A 23712-nucleotide genomic window follows, 5' to 3' on the forward strand; every position below is an offset into this window, starting at 1 on the left:
CCATAATATGATCTGTTCAGATGCCATTTGGAGAGTCTGAATCAGTGAATAAATTAATGGATATAAATGTAGTAGAACTGGAAGGGAAAAGATTCCAGTTGTTTGGGGTGTTGAATAGCACTTCCAGTACTCACCTTGTCATGGACACATGTTCACAATATATGCATACATGCGGGCACGCACACACACACACACACCCACACCCCAGCCCCCCCACACATGTAGGTCCACAAGTATGCATGCACCCGCCCTGCACATACACCAGTCCTATACAGTAATACACAAACACATTCACACACATGTGCACTCGCACGCATGCACACACACACACACACACACACACACACACACACACACACACACACTGTGTCATGTCTAGTTAAAGAAATGAACAGTAAATTACAGAATCTTGTATTTCGAGGACAAGAGATCTACTTACATAGAACCTGAAGACATGGAAACAAATTTCTTCAGCATAGGCAGAGGACCATTTACGTTTCTACACCATAGCATGCTGAGTCAGTGAGGCAGCTATTTTAAACTAGCCAAGATATAAGAGATGAAATGGCAGTGAGATGTTGAGGATGATTATTTTAAGCAAAATGGACAGTTCTTGGGCGGGAGACAGAGATGGTATCATGGGGTCTTCAGGCAAGGATACTTGTAGATCTGTCTATATATATCACTGTCACGGCAGACAGCGTGGGTGTCATGATTGTACAGAAGTGAAAAGATATTTGAGGCAGAGATTTATTTCTTCATGCAAAGATCTAGAGATTGATATCTTGTGCTGTGACTAACTTCTTTGTGCATAGATGGATGGAGGCATGAAATAGAATCTGTTCTCGAGTCATGGTTTTGGAGTGAAGGTATTCTAGTGGATGTATTATAAACAGGTTTCAGGTTTCAGCTGTAAATGTAATGAAGTACAGAAATGTATTTTCTCTTGTGCCTTTCTAAATCTTTTGTTTTGGTTCACAAAAAACAAAACAAAAATGAAACACGCTCACACACAGCCACACACACACACACACACACACACACAAGAAAAAGAAAGAAACAAACAAACAAAAAAACCCACGAAAAAAAAAAAGTATCTGAGTCATCTTGGAACAATGTCAGTTATTTTTGCTCATTGTTGTGGCACTGGCAGGTGCTTTGTCATTGTTAATTTTTTATACATGTATGTACATGTCGGAAAGCACAGTGTAACTTATCATTGGTGTTTTGTGGACTTAGTCAGTTTGTGTGTGTGATACTGATAAATTTTTGTTTTGATAACTTGTTTGAAGTGTCATTCTTTAATTTTTGTTATTGCTATTGTGTTTATGATGATTTGGAGGTGATACATTGCTTAAGTTGTCTATGTTTTATATCTTTAAAAAAATTTTTTATATTCATGATGTGCATGTTTTTAGTGATTTTTGTGGGATAGTATTGGCCATAGCTGGCTGGCTGTGTGTGTGTGTGTGTGTGTGTGTGTGTGTGTGTTTGATTCCAATGAAAACAATGACAGTGATGTACATGGCACAGTACTGTCCAGTGCTCTGTGTGTGAGTGTGTCTGTGTCTGTGTCTATGTTTGATTCCAATGAAAACAATGACAGTGATTTATGTGGCACAGTACTGACCAGCACTCTGTGTTCGTGTGTGTGTGTGTGTGTGTGATTCAATTGAAAACAATGACGGTGATAACTACACGGCACAGTACTGACCAGTGCTCTGTGTGTGTGTGTGTGTGTGTGTGTGTGATTCCAGTGAAAACAAAGACAGTGATGTACATGTGATACTGACCAACACTGTGTGTGTGTGTGTGATTCCAATGGAAACAATGACCATGATTCACATGGCACAGTACTGACCAGCTCTGTGTGTGTGTGGACAGCTGGAGAGTGACCTGGCGGGACTGAACCGACGTATCCAGCTGCTGGAGGAGGACTTGGAGAGGTCAGAGGAGCGTCTGCAGACCGCCACCGAGAAACTGGAGGAGGCCTCCAAGGCTGCAGATGAGAGTGAGAGGTGAGTCACAGTGTGGTCATGTTGATTGGATAGAATGGTTAGCAAGAGGTGCGTCATGCGTCATGTTGCATGCCAGGGGAGTGATGTTGAGAATGGTTGGGACTTGTTGATTGGGTAGAGTGGTTAGAAAGGGGTGTGTTACAATGGGGTGACAAGGATAATGGTTGGACAGTCTGACACAGTGACAGTGTGGGTCATGTTGATTGGATAATGGATAGAATGGTCAGAGAGAGGCGTGTCACAAGGTGGGTCTTGTTGATTGGGTAGTATGGTTAGAAATAGATGTGTCCTAATGGGATGATGAGGATAATGATTAGACAGTCTGACAGTGTAGGTCATGTTGATTGGATAAAATGGTTAGAAATAGGTGTGTCACAATGGGATGACAAGGATAATGATTGGACAGTCTGACAGAATGGGTCTTGTTGATTGGGTACAGTGGTTAGCGAGAGGTGTGTCACACAGTGTGATCATGTTTATTTGATATGACAGTTAGCAAAAGGTGTGTCACAGTGATGAGTGTGGTCATGTTGATTGGATAGAATGGTTTGGATAGAACGGTTACTGAGAGGTGTGTCACAGTGTGGTCATGTTGATTGGGTAGAATGTTTAGCAAGAGGTGCAGTGGGGTGACGATGAGAGTGATAGGATAGTGTGGGTCATGTTTGATTAGGTAGAATGGTCAGTGAGAGATGGGTCACACTTCGGGGCAGTGGGGTGATGATGAGAATGATTGGACAGTGTGGGTCTTGCTTGATTGGGTAGAATGATTGTGGTCAGAAGCTTAGAATGGTTGTGGTCAGCAAGATAGAATCATTGTGATCAGCAGTGATTGGATAGAATGGTTGTGATCAGCAGTGATTGGATAGAATGGTTGTGGTCAGCAGTAATTGATAGAATGATTGTGATTAGCAGTGATTGGATAGAATGGTTGTGATCAGCAGTGATTGGATAGAATGGTTGTGGTCAGCAGTGATTGGATAGAGTGGTTGTGGTCAGCAGTAATTGATAGAATGATTGTGATCAGCAGTGATTGGATAGAATGGTTGTGATCAACAGTGATTGGATAGAATGGTTGTGGTCAGCAGTGATTGGATAGAATGGTTGTGGTCAGCAGTAATTGATAGAATGGTTGTGGTCAGCAGTGATTGGATAGAATGGTTGTGGTCAGCAGTGATTGATAGAATGGAAGTGATCAGCAGTGATTGGGTAGAATGGTTGGATGGCATTTTATGAACAGTAAAATACTATTTTTAGTATAGCAGTAATTACTATTACATTAGTATTACCAGTGCATTCTTTAGACAGTGTTCAGATTAACTTTGAAATTGATATGTGTGGACATAAGTTAAATCAGCCAATGCAATGTAATCCTTTTGTCTGTGAGAACAGCAGTGATTAATCATTGTGGGGAGACGATGACGATGGAATCCCTTTTCAGTCACACGACACAGGATGGTGCGTGCAGTGTAGGAAGGAGGGGCAGCCAGCCTGTTTTTCATTGCAGATCTGTGGGATTGTCAGTAAACCTGTTCATTGCAATGTGGGGTTCCTGCAGCCGGTGTGTGTTTCTCTGTGCATGGGGAGGGGGTTGTGGAGATGAAACAGATTCATTGTGGCTGGGATGACATGGTCAGCATGCTGTGTGTGGGTCGCCCGTGGACAGCAGGGGGGAGGTTGAGGACTCCTGCAGTCAGTCAGTCAGTCATCACAGTAGTGACAGAATGAATAATGCACCCAGAGTGGGGAGAGAGGGGGTTTTGCAGAGACAGTTTACTTGTGGCCCTTGGACCCTGGGGGTTTGGGGGGGTGGTGGAGTGGGGGGTGGGGGGTCTGGTGATAAACCAGTATCTCGGGTGACACAGGCATTTGGAACAAAACAGAAGAAAAAACACGCCTAGATAAACAGAATGAAAAGATAGCGACCCCTTTAAAAAAAAAAAAAAAAAAAAAAAAAATTCTAAGATGTCATTTTCTTCCTTTTTGTTTTAAATTCAGGGTGGAAATTTCTGTCCGTATACAACTGGAAATCAAGAACAAACTGTTATTTATGTCAAATCAACTCTTGTTGCTTATAGCCAAGCTGATCACAATTGGCCATTTCATTTTCAGGGCTGAACACCTGTTCTTAAAACCAGCAGGAGAGAAACCAAAGTAACATTAAAATGACAATTAAAACAACATTGAATTTAACGACTAGTTCACCCATGTCAATAAAAATTTGACATAAGATTTTGCCTGCCCTAAAAAGTAAATAATATATTTGACAGTGGCACATTTCATGGGCTGTGGAAACAAAGAGAAATCAATGATAAACTGATCTGACAGAGCTTTACATGAATAGTGGTCGCCAGGCGATGGATGGAAGGGGGGTGGGGTTGCTCTGATGATGATAACCCAGAATCTGTCTCTGCTGTCCCCTCAGAATATGAAATAAATGATGTAGAACAGTATATAAGTCTTGCATTTAATGTCTTTACTCTTTCATTTCAGTGATATTAGACAGCAACAGTGATGTGTTGATTGACTTGCTGTTGTGACTTGAGTTTGTTTTTGTTTTTTTAATAGTCTGACTTTGAAAGTGGTGCCAACTGTTTCAATGATCTGACAAACATGTGCATGTGTTGCATGCTGGTGTGTCCGTGTGTGTGCGTGTGTGTGTCCTCCCCACCTCCTCCTCCTCCTCCTCCTCCCCCTGGACGTTGGTGTGGGTGTGGCGGGCGGTGGTGGGGGGCAGGGTGCGGCGGACAGTGGAGAACAAACTGGATTATGGGGACGAGCGGCTAGAGGACATGGAGACCAACCTGCGGCAGGCCAAGACCTATGCCCAAGAGTGGGAGACGCGCTACGATGAGGTACGTCACCCCCCACCCCCTCTCCCTCCCCTCCACCCTCTTCCCTTTCCCTTGCCAGTCTGTGGACACAGGAGACCCTCCGTCTGTCAGTTGGGATGAAAGGTACGCGAGGCAAGAGGCAGGAAGTTTTATTTCGTGTACCCACTCACTGGGGGCATTGAGACATCATCTGAGCTTGAAATGAAAGGAGCCTGCCATCGTTAAAAACATGGCGATGGTCAGAGTAACAGTGAAATTTTCTTCTGCACAGTCTTCTAGTTCAGTTATAGAGCTAAAGCAATATGACTGTTGCTTTTGTGCTTTTCAGTTTATTCATAGGCTTCAAAGTGGATAAATTGTGTTGGGGGGTGGGGGGAAGTTTACAAAGAAACTGGAAAGAAAGGAATTGGTGTTGCTGGGATTGATGGTGGTCTCTTGTGTCTGACTGGTGTGAGTGTAAATCTAAATGGATGTGTGTCCTCACAAGGTGTGAGTGAAAGCCAAAGGTGTGTCTCATGACCTTGCGGTACATTGGAGGCATGGGACACACAAGCTTTGGTCACACACATCCTGTGAGACACGATGTAGAATGAAAACTGATCACTGGTACGGTCAGTGCCCCTTTCTTTTTCAGGTTCTCCTTCATGTGCTGATCACCAGGCTTGTTGTTTCAGCCCGGGCTGGTTGTGAAGTGGAATCACTTACTGGATGGGGGAATGTTTGTGAAAAACTAACATCCAGATTTCATTTTCTGTTCTCATTCATATTTGATTTTCCAGCAGCTTTTTCATTTGATCTTTTTTCAATGACACTCTGGCTTTCTTCAAGCAGGAACGTTTTCAGGAGGGAGAGGTGGAGGTGAAACATTCACCTCAGATGGAGCGTGGACAGGGGGAGTGGGTGTGACAGAAGACATGTGAAGGATGTGTGGACCAATCTAGAGGTGCGTGTAGCACTGGGTGTAACAGTGCGTGTAACAGTGACTGACTGTGTGATGCAGAGGACGCAAGGTTTTGGAGAGCAAGAGTCTGGCTTCTGATGAGAGCATAGATGGGCTTGAGAATCAGCTCAAAGAAGCCAAATACATCGCAGAGGACGCTGAGCGCAAATACGATGAGGTGACTGGCTACATCTCTGGCCTTGACCTTGTGTCATCATGGCCCTTGTTGTGCTGTCCCCACCACCCCCCACAGTCACACACACACACCCTGTGCTGGATAACACAACACTGTAGTGCTGCCTGTTGTAGACAGTCTGAAGGGTTACCTTTTCAAATGAAGTATATAAAAATTATTTAAAAAAAAAAAAAAAAAACCATTAAAAAAAAAAGTAATAAGTTTGCCATGGAATAACAGCTTTGCACAGATCTATGTAAAAGAGAGTTACACAGTGTTTGTGAAACTTGAACGGTTCAGGAAGCATTTTCTGTTCTTTATCATGGCCATGGTTCTGGTTCTGTCCAGAAACTTTGACCTCCCTTCCTCTTGAGGTAAGGGAGTGAACTTTGTAGTTGATGGGAGAATCCAGCAGGGGGTTGTTTGGGTGACGTAACTGTGACCTGCGCTGATACTGATGCATTTTTACGGCAAGGTGAAAACAGCATGAGTATGACGGAGGAGAATGCGGGAATGCTGGTGAGCGCGTGCATTACTCACCCATCCTTGCAGTCGGTAACTATACTCACCACTGTTCTAACAGTCTCTTCTCTTAGACTGACTGACCTGGCGTTGTTTTCGTTTCAGATTATTTAACTTCTTCTTCGTCTTATGTTCATAGGACTTTTTTTGATTTTCTATTTTGTATTTTTCGTTTTGGGTTTCAAATGCTTCTCGCTTCACCTGTTAACATTGTTTTGCGTCATTTCTGAGACTGCTTTTTATTTTCTCTTTAGTTTTCCTTTCCAGTTGTTGTCCAATTGTTGTCGATGTGCTTTTGTGTGCTGTGGATAGTAATGTGTGAGGGGAGTTGGGGCGCGGGGAGGAGTGGTGGAGGGGTGCGGGTGAGATAGTTGGTGTTTGTTGTTCCTCGTGGTGTGTGTGAGTGTACAAGCCGAGCTGCATCATCATGGCCCCTTGTCCTTCCCACCGCTGTGTCGCTGTACCTGACTATGCGTTGCCTCATGATGCGTCCGATGTGTGTCCTAACGACGTGGCACCGCTGTGCTTGATGTGCTAGAGGTCGCAAGGCCCTGGAGAGCCGCACCCAGACGGATGAGGAGAAGCTTGAGTTCCTCGAGAAACAGTTAGAGGAGGCCAAGTTCATAGCAGAAGACACTGACCGAAAATACGACGAGGTGATCATGGCACATGTCCGCCGCCTGTGGGGTTGAGCGATGATGAACTGCCTTCCTGGGTAGCTCGGAGCACACTTCAGAGGCCTGGTGGATGGGTGTGGGTGTGTCTGTAGGCCCTCGGTTGTGTGGTTGTGTCTGTAGGCCCTGGTTGTGTCTGTAGGCCCTCGGTTGTGTGGTTGTGTCTGTAGGCCCTCGGTTGTGTCTGTAGGCCCTCGGTTGTGTGGTTGTGTCTGTAGGCCTCTGTTGTGTCTGTAGGCCCTCTGTTGTGTCTGTAGGCCCTGGTTGTGTCTGTAGGCCCTCGGTTGTAATGTGGTTGTGTCTGTAAGCCCTGGCTGTGTTGTGGCGTGGTTGTGTCTTGGCCTCATCTGTGGCGTGGAGGTGTGGTGTGTTTGTGTGCACCATTGGCTTGTTGAACACCTTGCCTGTGTCGCTGTCCTCTCCTCAGTGTGAAGAGAGAGACTTGCCGTCCTGTCTGCAGGTGTAGACTGTAGTAGTGGTAGTGGTGTGAGAGTTCTTGTAGTGTAGTGTAGACGTCCCATGTGTCAAGGTGGTCTGTGTGGTGTGAGAGATCTGGTAGTGTAGTGTAGACATCCCTAGTGTCAGGGTGGTCTGTCCTGTCATCTTCACATCAAAACGCCAGTTTGTGGAAGAGGCGGCGCTAGTGGACACCAGATGTGAATCAGAATGGTTTGCATAACTGATTGACAAGGCATGACTTGATTGGCGTTTACGTTTAAAAGCAGCAGTGTTCGGACAGTGCTCAGTGTTTCATGGCACCTTGGGGAGGCATAGCGGTCTTGTTGGTTGTTTCCAGGTTGTCCCACTTTGTGACATACATCAGCAGCACACAGCTGTGTGGCTTTAGGTCCTGGGCACATCGTGTCTGTGTTCATCTGTCACTGGTGTCAGTCGCATGTCCCACCCTCTCTCCTCCACACCCACTGCCATAGTGGTCAAAGGACTAGGACTCTGAACAGGCTCCACTGTTAGAGAACGTTTCAGTTATATAGTTGTTATATGGCATAATAAATGGTGGCTGTATCAGGTTTCCTGGCTTTGGCAAGGTCTGCATATATTATGTCTTCCTTTTCATAACGTTGGTGCATATGTATGGTGAGTCTTGGGGTGCGTGTTGTGTTGATACTGGAGAAGTGAGGGACGTCCTCCCCCGAGTGTGGTGTCGATTCCACCTGAACAATGGCCTGCCTAAGTCAGGATGTGTGGTAGAGTGGAGGAGATTGAATTTCGATGCTGAGTCAGGACCAGGAATGAATACATGTGTGGGAGAGAGAACCCGGACATACCTGAAGTGATTTTATCACACAGGATTTTTGTCAGCACTTTTGCTGTTGCTGTTGTTGTCTTTTTTGGAATAGGAGTATCAGGCATTTCCAGCTCTTTGCTGTCATACTTCATTTGTTTGTTCATGTGTTATTTCTTTCTTTGCTGTGTTTTAGATGGTGCGTTCTGTTCGTCTTTGTGTTTCTCAGCTTAGTCATTGCTTGTTACGTTCATTGATGCATTCTGTGGTGCTTTGATGTGTATGATGCATGTGACTGACTGAGAATCACTGGACCTGCGAAGCATGTGTACATGTATGTGTTCTGTCGGTCAGTCTCCCTTTGATCTGTGTTCATTTTTACCCAGGTTTGTTTTCTGTGTGTGTTACCCTGTATACATGTGTGTGTGTGTATGTGTGTGTGTGTGTAGTTGGTGCATGCATGCATTTCTGAACAGTTAGAAAACTTTGAGTTGTGCTAACATTCCTGTTTGGAAATGTACTGCTTGGATGATAAAGGTCTGCAGGGACCTGTCACACTGCCCCAGGCAGCATGCATAAAGTGGGTGAAAGCAGGGGTGGATTTTTTTTTTTTTTTTTATTTTTATCTTTTTTTAGTTGGGGAGTGATACAAGTATTTTGAAACCATTGGAGAATCTTCAGTCAGTGAGGGGACCTTCCATGTTTGAAGTACTGATGTTTAGTCGGTTCCTTCTGTTCTGATACATAACAGAAAAAATGGTTCACGCTGGTGAAATTTTTAAAGTTGAGAATTCACGTGTTTTTTAATTACTTGGGGAAATCATGAATTCAGACAAAGAGATATTTATACACTACATTCTATATCCAGCTGTAAAAAGCGTAAGATGATGAAAAAAAAAAAGTATCCATCGTTCAAGTTATACATGTATCTGTTCCAGTATTTCTACCTGGGTGAATGGGATAAGGGGCTTTACTCAGCATCAGCACTATTGTTTTTGTTGTTTTGTTTTATCGTGGAGAGGTAGTTAATTCAAGTTCTGTTTGAGAGAGTCTCCCTTTTTCAGCACACTTTGTGCTGCAATCTGTGTGGGTGTCAAAGGGACAAGTGCGAATAGAGAGAAAGAAAGAAGAGAGGGAGGAGTGAAACATAAAAAAAACAGGACAGAGTTAGGAAATGGCGTGGTCCATAGGGTTGCTGGAGGTGCACTTGTGACAGCTACTTCTGGTTCTGTTTTGCTACAGATAACTTGATTGAGAATTGTGTTGGAATGGTTTACCTGGACTTGTATCGTCAGTCATGCCTGCTTTTTGTTCGTCAGTAGAGCTTCAATGTCAGCTGATTTTTTGTTGTTGTTTGATGTGATTTTTTAGTTTCAGTTGCCTTTTGAGTTGACTTTGCATTTCAGTATCTTTGGTTGTTTTTTTGTTGTTGTTTTTTCCAGTGTGAAAATGACTAACATTTGGAATATTTTATGATGATTCGCTGCATCCATATGCATTGATCATTGTTGTTTTATTTATTTGTTTCTTTATTTTTGATGTGTGATCCTTCCCATGACAGTCTGACCGCATATCAAGTCCTCCTCTGTGATGACCCAGCCTGCCTGGGCGTAGCCATACTGTGGGGGTTGGGGAGAGAGGGTGGGGGCTGGGTGTGGGAGAGAGTGTGATGTGTTTATGGCGCGGGGGGGCAGGGGAGGTGGGGGTGGTGAGTGTATGGTGTGGGTAGGAGTGTGGTGAGTTTGCTTGTCCGTCCATACACGTGTATGAGTGTGAATGTGGCAAGTGTGTGTGTATGTGAGGAAGAGAATGTGCGCGCGAGTTAGTGCGAGTAAAAAAGAGCATGCGCTTGAGTGAGTTTTTCTGTTTCAGTTCTCTTCTTAAGTTCTTAAAAACAAAAAAACAAAAACAAAAAAAAGCAGTAGGAGGTGATGTATGACTGAAGTGTAGGCAGTAAGTGTGGGAGTGTACAGTGGGGAAGGATGGGTGTGTGTGGGTTTGGGTGGGGGGGATTGTTTGGGAAAGTAATGAAGTGATTGTGTGTGTGTGTTTGAGAAAAAGAGGATGCTTCGGGAAGGAGAGAGTGTGTGTGTGTGTGTGTGTGTTATTCCCTACAAAAAAGGGGGTACAAAGAGGTGATGTGTGATGGAAGTGAAGGCAGTAAGGGGTGGAGGGGGGAAGAAGAGGAGGGGGGGGGGTGTGGAAAGGGAGAGAACGTGTGTCAATAATTGACTGTGCATGCTGAAACAAACTTGTGCGACCCTGAAGAAAGTTGACTCACTGCATGGTCTGCATTTGTAGAGTGGTAGATCAACTAACAGAAACTGAAACAAGAGAAATGCATGGCAGTGTGCCTGTAGTGTTTCATCATCAAGCAGAATTTGAAAAGTAAAATAACAAAAATGTGCAGAAAAACTTGACAGACTTTTTGATTGATATGTTTTTCATTAAAAACTGTAGAAATGATGAAGGATTTTTTTTTTTTTTTTAATATGAAGAAAGGAAAAGAAAAAAGATTATTGCTGTAATTTTTATGACATTATTATTGATTTTCTGTAACTATATTTGTATTTCAAGTATTAATGAGACTAAGATAAAGCATGATCTGCTTTTTGCCTTGCAACTGAAACTTTTTTTTTTTGGTTTTTTTTGTTTGCGTTGAACAGAGCATGGTTTTCATAATGTCAGATTGTAAACCAACATTGAATGAAACTGATTTTGTGTTTTATAGTCCATTTTTTAAGGTAATAAATTTGCATGTAACTGTCTTGCTGAAAAGATTATTATGACATCAGTAGAGAAAAATATTTATCATTTTTAAAAGAAAGATTTTTTTCAAAAGTTGTCAAGGAAAACTGGAAATGAAATGGAAAAGTGCAGCTCTGTTTTCCTTTTAAAAGATAACCTGTGATGATGCCATGGATATGATACTGATATTGAATGTATGCCGATGTTGAAACAAGGTTACTTAAGCATCATAATGTCCAATGCAGTGTTGGTGACAAAAGTGTAAATCAGAGCATAGGAAACTGCTTGACTGCATTTTAGAATCTGAAGAAACCAGTTCCATAGTTATTACATGGGATGGCTATGTCTTTGAATTTGATTAACAAAGTGCTAAAATCACTCCGATTAAGACCATGAACATTTTTTTTTCTTTTGTCAAAATGTGAAGGGTGGGGGGGGGGGAAGGAGGGAATAACCTTCAAGTGTTTTGAAAACTGTTCAGATGTAAGAGCATGCAGTGGATGACTTTGCGGAATATATGGGGGAGTGTGGAAGAAAGGGTGGGATTGGGGAGAGGGGGAGTGTGGAAGAAAGGGTGGGATTGGGGAGAGGGGGAGTGTGGAAGAAAGGGTGGGAGAGGGGGAGTGTGGAAGAAAGGGTGGGATTGGGGAGAGGGGGGGTGTGGAAGAAAGGGTGGGATTGGGGAGAGGGGGAGTGTGGAAGAAAGGGTGGGAGAGGGGGAGTGTGGAAGAAAGGGTGGGATTGGGGAAAGGGGGGGTGTGGAAGAAAGGGGGGGATTGGGGAGAGGGGGAGTGTGGAAGAAAGGGTGGGATTGGGGAGAGGGGGAGTGTGGAAGAAAGGGTGGGATTGGGGAGAGGAAGGAGGGGCAGGGTGTAAAGGATACTGGTGGGGTTGGTGATGCAGAGGGGCGTGGGTGGTGGGGGCTCAGACATGAATTGGGGAAAACAGTTAAATGAGCATGAAGATGTTAAAAGTGAGATACTGATGTGTGTGTGTGTGTGTGACTGGTGGTTGACACAGATAGGATGGTTTTTTTGGGTGGAGGATAGGCTTTTTTGTGTGTGTGATCGGACGGTGATGTTGGGGTGTTGACACTGGAAAAGTAAACTGAATGACTGTGGGTGTTGGGGTGTTAACACTGGGTGGGTGTGACTCAGGCTGCCCGTAAGCTGGCCATCACAGAGGTGGACTTGGAGAGGGCTGAGGCTCGTCTGGAGGCTGCTGAGGCGTGAGTACCCCCTCCTCCTCCACCACCACCACCACCACCTTTATCTTCGCTCACCCTTTTTTTTTTTTTTTTTTTTCTGATATTTGATCATGTCCTTTTTTTTTCTTTTTAACTCACTCAGTACGGCCAGTCCTCTCTTCTCTCTACACAGACCCCTGGGATGTCCAGTGGGTGTCTGTATGACCCAACCTTTAGCTTCCATCGTCAGAACTGTGGTATTCTTTGTCAACATTCACCTCTTCAGTATAAGAGCCTTCTGCTTGCAATATTTTGATGATGGTAATTGGGATGACTCGGAAACGCTGTTAACGTCGTCTCTTTCACCGTTCGTATGGAGAGAGTTAATACAAAATTTTTACGAAGGTGACAATATTACATAGATGAAACATAAATGATATTCACCAAAAGATACGGCTGCTCATAATTATTGAAGATTCTGATTTCTCTGTGGGAGTGATTGATGATTGTGTTAACAGAATGGGATTCGTTTGGAAGACCTTGAACTTTGGTGCTGTGAGCAAACTGTTAAGACTCGGCGGGAATAACTTACGTAAGACTTTCACAAGTGGTTTGTTTCATTCACTAGTAGAATAACATGCAGTGACATGTAAAGAACTGAGTCTTTATTACAAGTTCCGTATTTGAAGAAGTGATAAGGAAAGGTGCTGGTGGTGGGAATGAGGTGAACAGTTGTAGACAATCAGGCACTCCTGTAACGAAAGTGCACAGAGCATTTTGCTTTTTTTTTTTTTTTTTCCATATTCTTTGTGCCTTCATTTTCATGATGGTGATGTTTTATCATGGGTGGGAGTATTGGAGTATTGATGTAAATGAATATCCGTATTGACATTTTGGTAATTATGTAGAAAAAAAATTATTTATTAAAAAGTTTATAACAAACAAAGAAACGAAAAAAAGAAAAAAAAAAAAAAAGAAAAGAAAAGCAGTTTTCTCCATTATTTTTCTTGATTTTGGTATTGAGACACATGGTTTAGTGGCCCCAGAAGCCTGTTCTGGGTTGTTAACATTATATAACAAAACATCCGTCATTCCCACCCATGTTCTGATGACACTGATGTTTTGGTGACATTTAATGTGTTGATGTTGACCAATGATGATGATGTGTTGACCTGTTGATGCTGATGACCATTGATGTTGATCAAGGGCTGATGATGGCAGGGAGACTGACTGGTCTCTCACAGAAGCAGGTGGTGTCATGATGTTGAGATGCGGCAGGTCTGCGCTGTGTCGTCATTCTGCGTCAAATAGCGCGCGTGCTCTGCGTCTCCGGCATAGCCTGCTATTTTTTTTTTAATATATTTGTTTGAGTTTGGTTTGTGTAGTTAGTTTCTGAGTTTTGTTTTGGTGTCTGATGCCTCTCTGCTTGGTGATGTGGACCCTGCAGCTTTTCTGTCATTCTTGGCCTTAGGGTTTGGTTCTTACGAGGTGGGTTTTTTTTTTTTTTTTCTGTCTGTGAAGGAAATAAAATGCTAATGTATGACGACATTGTTTGTACACTAAGTGCTATCGTGACTTCATTCCTGGGGTTTTCTTTCTTCCCTTTTGATAGAAGAAAGACAGGAAAGAAATGATGATTGCATACATCTAACAAGTCTGAAAAGTCTGAATATGTACACATAAGTTATAATTATTTTATTATCCTTTTATCATTCTGTCCTTCTTTCCCCCTTATGGGCATTTCTGAGAAGAGGAAAAAGTAGACAGGCAGCGTTTAGGTCACTTTGTGAGTCACAGAGGCATCATGACATCTGATATGAAATGTGTGTTTGTTGACATGGTTGTATGAAGCTTTTTTTTTTTTTTTTTTTTTTTTTTTTTTTTTTTGCTCCTTGATTGCATGGATAAGCTGTTGATTGCTTATCATAAAAACTAAAAAATGCTGGTTCCATGTTTGGCTGGTTTGCTTGATGGGCTGACTGCTGTGGATTTGGTCATCAACTGAAAAATGGATTGCTTTAAAAAATAAAATTAAAAAAAAGAAAGAAAAAAGCTTTAAAAGTTGAATTACAAGCTGATGTTAATTCTGATTATAGTCCGAACCAGCCAGATGTGTGCAGTATGTGCTTTTGTTTTCTCGTTTTTGTGTGCTCTTTATCTCTCTCTCTCTGCCTCTGTCTGTCTTTCTGTCGAAGTATCTGTGTGTCTGCCTGTCTCACACCACAAGCTAACAAAGTGAAGGAAGAGTCAGAGTTGTGTGTGAGTGACCCTAGCCAGGTAACAGTCAGCGATGACTCACTGACTTGACGTGTGTGTTGCTGGTTTTGTGCATGCTGCCACCCACCCACCCACCCACCCCTTGGTCTGTGTGGCTGTTTCCCTGCGGCCTGTCCCGCATGTAGGCAGCACGCAGGTTGCAAGTGATGGAGAGGGACCTGGAGAGGGCCGAAGACAGAGCGGAGGGGTCTGAAAGGTGGGTCAGTCTTTGTGTCCCCTCCCAGTTGTCCCCCCTCCCAACCACCTGCCCCCTCCCCCCCCACTCCCACCACCACCCCACACACACCCCTTACCTCACCCAGCCCCTCAAGTGTGCAGACAGCAGATTCTAGAGCTAATAATTTCCTTTCAACCCTTTTTGTGGTTATTGAGGACTACAAACAAAAGAACAAAGCAACCATGAAAGTGCATTCAAAACACAAATACAACGTTAAATTATCAAAATGTACTCAGATTCAGACAATAGCACACCTGCCTCTGTGTATGATTTTTTGGCAACTTTTGTTATTTATGCTTTTAAGTTTTTTGATTGAGTACGATATCAGGCAACATTGAATAATAAAGAATATGCCACCAAAATAAAAATAAAAAAAGACAAAAACAACAAACCAACAAAAACACCTGCCTTGTGAAAGCATGACAAGTAAGGGCCCAGGTTGTGTATAAAAATTTTTTTTTTAAATTGTCACTCCCATAGCAGAATCAGTCACACCCATACCAGAATCAGTCACACCCTAACTAAAACAAGTCACACCTATGCGAAAATCAGTCTCACCCATTCTGAAATCAGTCGCACCCATTCTGAAACCAGCCACTCCCATCCCAAAACCACCTGCTCCTTTACCAAAACTGGTCACTGCCATAAAAACTTTAGCCACTCCCATGCAGAAATAGCCACTTCCACATATACATTGGCCACTCCCACATGGAAACCAGCCATTCCCACACAGGTAGTGGAGGAATGGAAGTGTTGACAATAGCTGTGGGTCTGGTTATCACTGCACTGAGTGAGACAGGGACTGCAGTCTGTCTGCCTGTGGCGTTGTTGACACGTCTTATTATTAACAGTTTGTTGGTGCTGAACTTTTACTGTGAGAGTTTGAACGTAACTTACCGTATGGTGTTATGGAAATAGTTTTAATTGGCATGATTCTGAGAATGTTGATGTAATTTGTAGACGTTAACTTGACATCGACAGTTCAATGACCAGATGATGTTGACACAATGTAGATGTGCAGCAGTGGTTTATAAATTGCTTAGTTTTTGTTTTTGTAAAGTCAGTTTTGTGGTTGACAGGCATGCAGAAAGTACACATTTCTCTTTATTTCCAAGTAATATAGAAAGAATATAAAGAGTTGGGGAAATACACTGAACAGTTTTGTATCATTTTCAAGTAATGTCTTTTTCTTTGTTTCTTTTTTTTTTTCCTCCTCATTAAGAGAAAGGTTGGATAAGGGCTGGATTGGCGATGTGTTGTTAGAAGCATGTTTTAAATGTGCATCGTTTGTTTTTGTGATTTCACACATTTTTTTTTATATTATTCTGAAGATCAAAGTGAATAGAGGTAAAACGTACAAAGATGTGTTAATTTATGATTTTAGTCAGTGTGGGATGGATGTGTGATAATTAATGATTTTAGTCAGTGTGGAATGGATGTGTGATAATGAATGATTTTAGTCAGTGTGGATGTGTGATGCTAACGGCATGTGACTGCTGCCCTGCATGGCGTGACCATGGAATGTTACAGGAAAGCCCGAGACCTGGAAGAAAACGGTATTGCGCTTACCAATACCCTTAGATCTTTAGAACTGTGCGAAGAAAAGGTAAGCCTATTTCTACTTCTGTTTTTACTCCCCTTTTCTTGTTATTACATCCTCTTTGTTTTGTAACCTTGGGTCTCTGTCTTGGCTCTCCATCGCATGAATCAGGCATTGGTGTTGCATTGAAGAACCGTGCCTTGCTGCGCTGCGCTGCGCTGTGCTGTAATGAGTGTCCAGTGAAGGGCTAGTGCTGCAGGTTTATTTGGGGTCTCCCTGTGTGTGTGTGTGTGTGTGACCTCGCAGTGACCTTGTCACCTGCTGTGTCCACTCCTGGGGTCATGAACCCCCAAAGGGTTTCCTGAAATAAACAAGTCGCGTCTTGACTGACTTAGCGTGTAGCACCGGTGATCTGGCAGCTTGGGGGACAGGCTGGAGGAGGGGGAGAGGAGTGGGGGGGGGGGGGGCACTTCACTGTAGATGGTCAGGCTGGTTAAGGTCGGGACGGGTTGGGAACAGCTATGGACGCGGAATGGCCGCAGCGTCAGGGCAGGAGGAATACATGCATGCGCGGCGCGTAGAACCCACAGCGCGTAGAATCCATCAGGGTGTGAAGAAGAGGGCGGGGTGAGAGGTCGGTGCCCTGCTACCATCAGCCTTTGGGAAGGAGGAAAGGACATGAGTTGTGTCCCTTTCTTTTGTGCTTCATGCTACAGTCCTCGGCAATGAGTTGCTACCTGCTGGAGAGTTTTGTTCCTGAAAAACGCTAACTTTCCTTTGTGCCTTGGTTACAAGGTTTCAGTAAAAACAAAAACAGAAAAACGAAAAAGTAAAAAAACAAACAGGAAAAAAACACACCAATATAATGATATTAAAGTTGGCAGGAAAGGAAATGGAGCCAACTAAGTGAAGCACAGAAAGGGGGCGGGGTGGAGGGGGGCACTGTGTTGGGGTGGGGTTGGATGGGGGAGGTGTGGGGCGGCTAGACAAACTGCAAAGTTCCCAGCTCAGGGTGAGAACAGTGAAGATGATAGAAGTAGAAATAGAAGAAACGAAGAATGCTGCAGTTTGAAAATCACTGAAAGAGATATGTTGTCTGTATTATACACTGAAGAAAATTTTGGAAAGAGGCATTTATAAAACTGCATTATTCTGGAGATGACATGGCAGTTTCAGACAACAGAAAATCATGATGTCATTCTCGATCGAATGTCAGACCAGTTTTGGTGAAATAAGATAGAAAGGTTTTTGTTTTTTGTTTGTTTAAAGCTGTCAGTTCTTTTTAAAATCCCAGCCAATATGAACAGTCAGTGGAGGCTGTGAGTGGAGGACTTTGCAGTTTGGATAGTGCCAGTCCTCTAAACGTCCCCAACGGAGCACGGTGCCAACCCTCCAAATGCCCCCTTTATGCATAGAAGGGCATGGAGTACTGGGGTGCATGCTGGGAAGGGTGAAAGGTCGCAGGATGGACGACCTGTAATTGGGGGCCCTCCCTGTGCTGTTGTTATCTTGCAGGAAGATCTTGGAGTTGGAAGAGGAGTTGAAGGTTGTGGGCAACAATATGAAATCTTTGGAAATCAGTGAACAAGAGGTATTGAAGTTTGAACCCAACCCCCTCTCCCCACATCTGTTGTGCGTCAAATATTTGGCCTCCAAACCCCCCACCCCATCTTTTTTTGTTCCTTCCCTTGCATGCAGTTGTCTGATAAAAGCAGTGTCTGGTACAGTGGTAAAGTGCTATCTGATAAAAGCAGTGTCTGACAAAGTGGTAAAGTGCTGTCTGATAAAAGCAGTGTCTGACACAGTGGTAAAGTGCTGTCTGATAAAAGCAGTGTCTGACACAGTGGTAAAGTGCTGTCTGATAAAAGCAGTGTCTGGTACAGTAGTGAAGTGCCTTAAGTGTTGAAATGATCAGCGAGAGATGATGAGAAATTTTTCCATCTGCATTTTTTGTGGAACTGTATTTAGGTGAAGAAATAAACTGTTCCACATCAACATCAGCATTAAATGTTTTATATGTTTCCATAAGATCATTACCTGCTCTTCTACCCTTAAAAGAAAAAACAAATTAAGGCAGGTTAATTGATTATTGTATGTCATATGATGATATTCTTGCACGAGCTTTGTGGCTCTTCTTTGTAACCAATTGCTTGTAACAGATTGGTGCTTGAGGTATGGGCACCACAGTGGGTTTTTTTTTTCCATTCTTTCTTTTTCTTGTGTATGTGTGTGTGTGTGTGTGGTTCTTCATCATTCAAAGATTTCTCAGTTTTAGTTTTCAGTTTTCTCAGATTTTAGTTTTAGTTTGAGGAAGAATGTGTTACAGCAAACTTTTGTTTTTCCCTCAAAGATAGGGGTGGAAGAAGAAGAAAAAGCTGGATGCGTGGAAGAAAACTGAGGGGGAAGCTTGTTGCCTTTTTCCAGACATGGTAGAACAACATTGAGAAGAAATCTTATCGCATATATCAAGATATAGAGGAAGAGGAACATTAGAGGAAAGCTTGTTGTGTCTGTCTAATGGAGAAAGAAGAAAATTAGAGGAAAGCTTATTACATTTATCGAGACATGCAGGAAGAAAAGAAAATTGAGAGAAAAGCTTTCTGCATATATCTAGACATGAAGAAGAAAATTAGAGGAAAGCTTTCTTCATATATCTAGACATGAAGAAGAAAATTAGAGGAAAGCTTTCTTCATATATCTAGACATGAAGAAGAAAATTAGAGGAAAGCTTTATGCATATATCTAGACATGAAGAAGAAAATTAGAGGAAAGCTTTCTTCATATATCTAGACATGAAGAAGAAAATTAGAGGAAAGCTTTCTGCATATATCTAGACATGAAGAAGAAAAGTAGAGGAAAGCTTTCTTCATATATCTAGACATGAAGAAGAAAATTAGAGGAAAGCTTTCTGCATATATCTAGACATGAAGAAGAAAATTAGAGGAAAGCTTATCAGACAATTGAGAGGAAAGCTTGTTGCCTGTATCTGGCCATGGAGGAAGAGGGAGACAAAGAGAGGTGTGTGTCCTGTGTCTGACCGTGTCACTGTTCTCCACAGGCATCTCAGCGTGAGGACAGCTACGAGGAGACAATCCGGGACCTGACGCAGAGACTCAAGGATGTGAGTAGCTTCCCTTTTTGTGTGTTCACGGTGAAACAACATGGACATTGTTTCATGTTGTTGTTTCTTCTCTTGTGTGTTTGTGATTTGTCTTGTGTTGATTCAGGGAAATAACATAAATATCTCTTCTTCTTTTTTTTTTCCCCTGAAAGATATTTACGAAATTCAAGTTACTTGCTTGTTTACTGTTTATATTTGTTAAGGAGTTTAAAATGGAATAGGATTTTTGGAATGTTTGTAATTTCAAAGAAAAAGAAATGACATTGTCAAAGAATATCATGATAACGGAAGTGTTTATTTTTTGTCTTACATGTCTGTTTTCACTTTCATGCGTACATCTGTCAATGTGATGTGTGTGAATGTTAAGGGCTGTTGATGAAGCCATCGTGACACGACGCAAACAAGGTGAATTGCGTAGCGTCATGTGCTGAAGGCTAGGAGGTTTGTGTGTTCAGACATTGATCAGAGGCACATGCCATTGTCAGTTTGTGACTGTGACACTCATGTTCACACATGTGTGAGTGGGCTTTTATGTGTATGACCGTTTTTACCCACACCATGCAGGCAGTCATGCTCCGTTTCATGGCAGTGCATGCTGGGTGTGTTCTTGTTTCCATAACCCAGACATGTATTACTGGATCTCTAATGTGTGTATTCAATCTTCTTCATGCGTACACATGAAGGAGGTTCAGGCACTGGCAGGTTTGCACAACTGTTGACCTGGGAGATCGGAAAAATCTCCACCCTTTACCCACCAGGTGCCATGGCAGGGAATTCGAACCTGGGACTCTTAGATTGAAAGTCCAATGTTTTAACCACTGGGCTGTTGTGCCCATGGTGGAGAGAGAACGTAGCCAGTGGTGTGAAGCGGTCAGGGTGTTTGACGTGTGAGCTTGGTGCGTGGCAGGCTGAGAACCGTGCCCAGGAAGCGGAGAGGACAGTGTCTAAGTTGCAGAAGGAGGTGGACCGATTGGAAGGTACAGCTTCCCTCCCCCCTCCCCCCCACACCCCCACCTCCCTGGTTCATGCTGCCCTGTGTAGCTCTCTCCCCAGCATGCTTGGGGCGGGGCCAGTGGTTCTGTCAGTGAAGGCTGACGGACGAGACGCTGCTGATGGATGATCATTTGATGTTGTGTGTGTTTAACAACTGATTGCTGTGTGGAATGACATTAACACAGGGCCACCATGTTTAGGGATTGGGGAAGAGGTGTTTCACAGGTTCAGTAAAAGAGGAGGTTTGGGTGATGGCAGATAGTGCGTTGCAGGTGATATGGATGCTCGTTCACTGGGCAGCAGGTTATATGTCGGTCGATCAGTGTTACTTGGGAGCCTCTCCTCTCTCCTATACGGTTTAGCAACAGACAAATCCCTTCAGCATTTTCTGTTTAACCTGCAGCTTTCCACCCTGAATTGAACAACAAATAAACTTTATCGTCTTCTTCAAAAGGGGAGAGAAAAAACAACAAATAACAACCCCAACATGACCCACAGATTTGTAATTGTAAAACACATCCTTTCCATGATGTGTTCCCCACCAAACCTTACCCCCGCTGCCCCCCTCCTCTTAAAAAAGAAAAAAGAAAAAAAAAAGAGTTGCAGATTTGTTCACCAGAGTGATAACAGCTGTCTGTTACCAAGTTGCCTCAGTGACATGGTTTTCATGAAGATGTGTGAAAGACACAATCTGAGAACAGTACAGAATGTTTCATGTGTGGGGCTACACCATATCATACAGATTTCCACATTGATAATTTGGTGATTTAAAAAAAAAAAAAAGTTTTCCTTTATTTTATGCAGTCCCCCTGGACACCAGCAGCAAACTGTTCAGTGTGGCAGAAATCAGTGGCTCCCCACCCGTAGTTTCTCCATGATGTGACACATTCTTCTGTCCTCCCCCTTTTCTGCCCCCCTTCCCCATCTCCTCTTCTCCCTGTCCACAACGCACCACTCTGTCCCTGTAAAAAAAACCCCAAAAAACATGAGAGAGGGGTAAGGTAGGATAGAAGAAGGGGTCAGCCATAGGTGCTTGAGGTGTTGAACAATGGTGGGACAACTGGAGTGAGGAAGTAGTCAGAGAACTAATTGAGGTGTGTGGTGTGCCTGTGCTTGTTGCATGGTGTTTTGGGGGGCATGACAGAGTGAGCAGCGCAGCGAGACCAGTGAGCGGGAGCTGTGCCGGCTGCAGAGACAGGTGGAGATGTATGAAGGTGGGTGGCTGCCCTGGGCCTGTGCCCCCCTGGGGGCTGGCAGTAGCACTCGCACACACTCACACACACACGCAACCACACACTCTCACACATACACACATACACACACACACACACACACACACACACATCATGTTCACACACACTCACACCTACACACACAAGAACAAACACTCAGACACACACACACACACATGCAAGAACACTCACACATGCATGCGCGCGCGCACGCACACACACACACACACACACACACACACAAACATACATATGCAAGAACTAATACACATGCACTCACATGTTGTTATGTTACATACACTCTTACATGCAAGCATGAACACACTCACACACACAAGAACAGTCACATATGCATGCACTCACACACACATGCAAGATGAAACACTGACATATATACATGCAATTACACACACATACACATGCATGCATGTTCACGCAAAGAACACCTGTATTTTTACATTTAGACAAGTACATGCACTTCAACAGTAGTGAAGATGTAGCATATGATTTTAAACTCATTCCACAGTCATTCTCCTATTCCAACACACACCACTTCTGCAGAGATTTCATTTGGGGGGTTGAGAGGAGAGCATGCTGATTTAAATGTTTGTGTTTGAATTAACACCAAAAGACTATTTTTAATTGCATTTGAAAGTCATTGTGAAGTAAAGTTAGATGTGTGTTCTAACTGCATTTGTTTTGTGGTTTTAGAACAGCATGAATTGATTTTGCTTGTTGGTTGGTAAATGATGTTGATATCTAAAGAGTCAGTCACATCTGACACTGACCATAAGAACAGCACTGGAGGCAACTGTTGTTTCGCCTAATTACAGCGGAGAGTTTGACTAAAATACATGCCGCTCTCTGGGCCAAGAGGAGAGTTTCTTGACTAAAATACATCCCCACTCTCTCGGCTAAGAGGAGTATCAGTATCAGTATCAGTAGCTCAAGGAGGCGTCACTGCGTTCGGACAAATCCATATACGCTACACCACATCTGCCAAGCAGATGCCTGACCAGCAGCGTAACCCAACGCGCTTAGTCAGGCCTTGAGAAAAAGAAAAAGAAAAAAAAAAAAAGGTATATATATACATATATATATATATATAATACATATATATATATATATAGAGAGAGAGAGAGAGAGAGAAGCGTACATACATAAATAAATAAATAATAATTATGAATGGGAAAAAAAAAAGATAGTAGTAATGAAAATAATGATAAAATAATAATAATAACAATAATAATAATAATAATAGGAGAGTTTCTGGACTAAAATACATCCCCCAATCTCTGGGCCAAGAGGAGAGTTTCTTGACTAAAATACATCCCCTCTCTCTGGGCCAAGAGGAGAGTTTCTTGACTAAAATACATCCCCACTCTTTGGGCCAAGAGGGTTTTAACATCTGCAAGAAGCAGTAGAAGGGATGTGGGGAGGGAAGGGTGTGGCATGGCGTGCGGTGTTTGTGTGGGGCGGTGTGGCATGGTGCGGTGTGTTGCAGACAACCTGGAGCAGGAGCGTGCGCGCACGAGGGAGCTGGAGGACGAGATGGAGAAGTGCCTTGGTGACCTGCAGAACTTGTAGTCTGCCCTCCCCCCTCCCCACATTGCTGCTGAGCGGCAGGTGCTCACTTTGGCCTCTCTCTCTCCCTGCCTCTCTCCCTGCCTCTCTGTGGCAGCCTGTCAAACATAATGATAATGATAAAAGGACATTTGGTATGCCCAGTCTGATGATAACGAAACCTTGAGCATTTACAATGAAAAAATACAATGATGTATGCGTACTAAAAACACAAATACACCCACATGCACAAATCCTCCCGTTTAACTCCAACCCACAAACCCACACCCACACAAGATGTGGACAAACACACACTTAAACACAAGCACATCTTGGCCGTTCAAGGCATATGAACATGTGTATGTTTAAAGATAGTAAAAATGATAGAAGTTAATTATTTGCCCAACCATTGTGGTGCTGAGCTGGAGG

At 43.2% G+C, this 23712-nt stretch overlaps 1 protein-coding gene across 4 annotated transcripts in view; it reads left to right on the forward strand.

Annotated features, from left to right (window-relative positions):
* Window positions 1-23712, forward strand: part of LOC143297340 (tropomyosin-2) — a 71625-nt gene that overhangs the window by 44521 nt on the left and 3392 nt on the right. For 3 of the 4 annotated variants that reach the window (XM_076609635.1, XM_076609634.1, XM_076609637.1), the window contains 6 exons: window positions 1885-2018; window positions 5853-5970; window positions 12312-12382; window positions 17890-17965; window positions 19433-19495; window positions 20403-20472. In XM_076609635.1, the coding sequence (XP_076465750.1) occupies window positions 1885-2018; window positions 5853-5970; window positions 12312-12382; window positions 17890-17965; window positions 19433-19495; window positions 20403-20472 (532 nt within the window). Of the gene's footprint in view, window positions 1-1884; window positions 2019-5852; window positions 5971-7027; window positions 7146-12311; window positions 12383-17889; window positions 17966-19432; window positions 19496-20402; window positions 20473-23712 lie in introns of all 4 variants that reach the window. The other variant, XM_076609636.1, reaches the window with a different exon arrangement.

Source organism: Babylonia areolata, chromosome 22 (genome assembly GCF_041734735.1).
Source record: "Babylonia areolata isolate BAREFJ2019XMU chromosome 22, ASM4173473v1, whole genome shotgun sequence".
Lineage (NCBI taxonomy): Eukaryota > Metazoa > Mollusca > Gastropoda > Neogastropoda > Buccinidae > Babylonia > Babylonia areolata.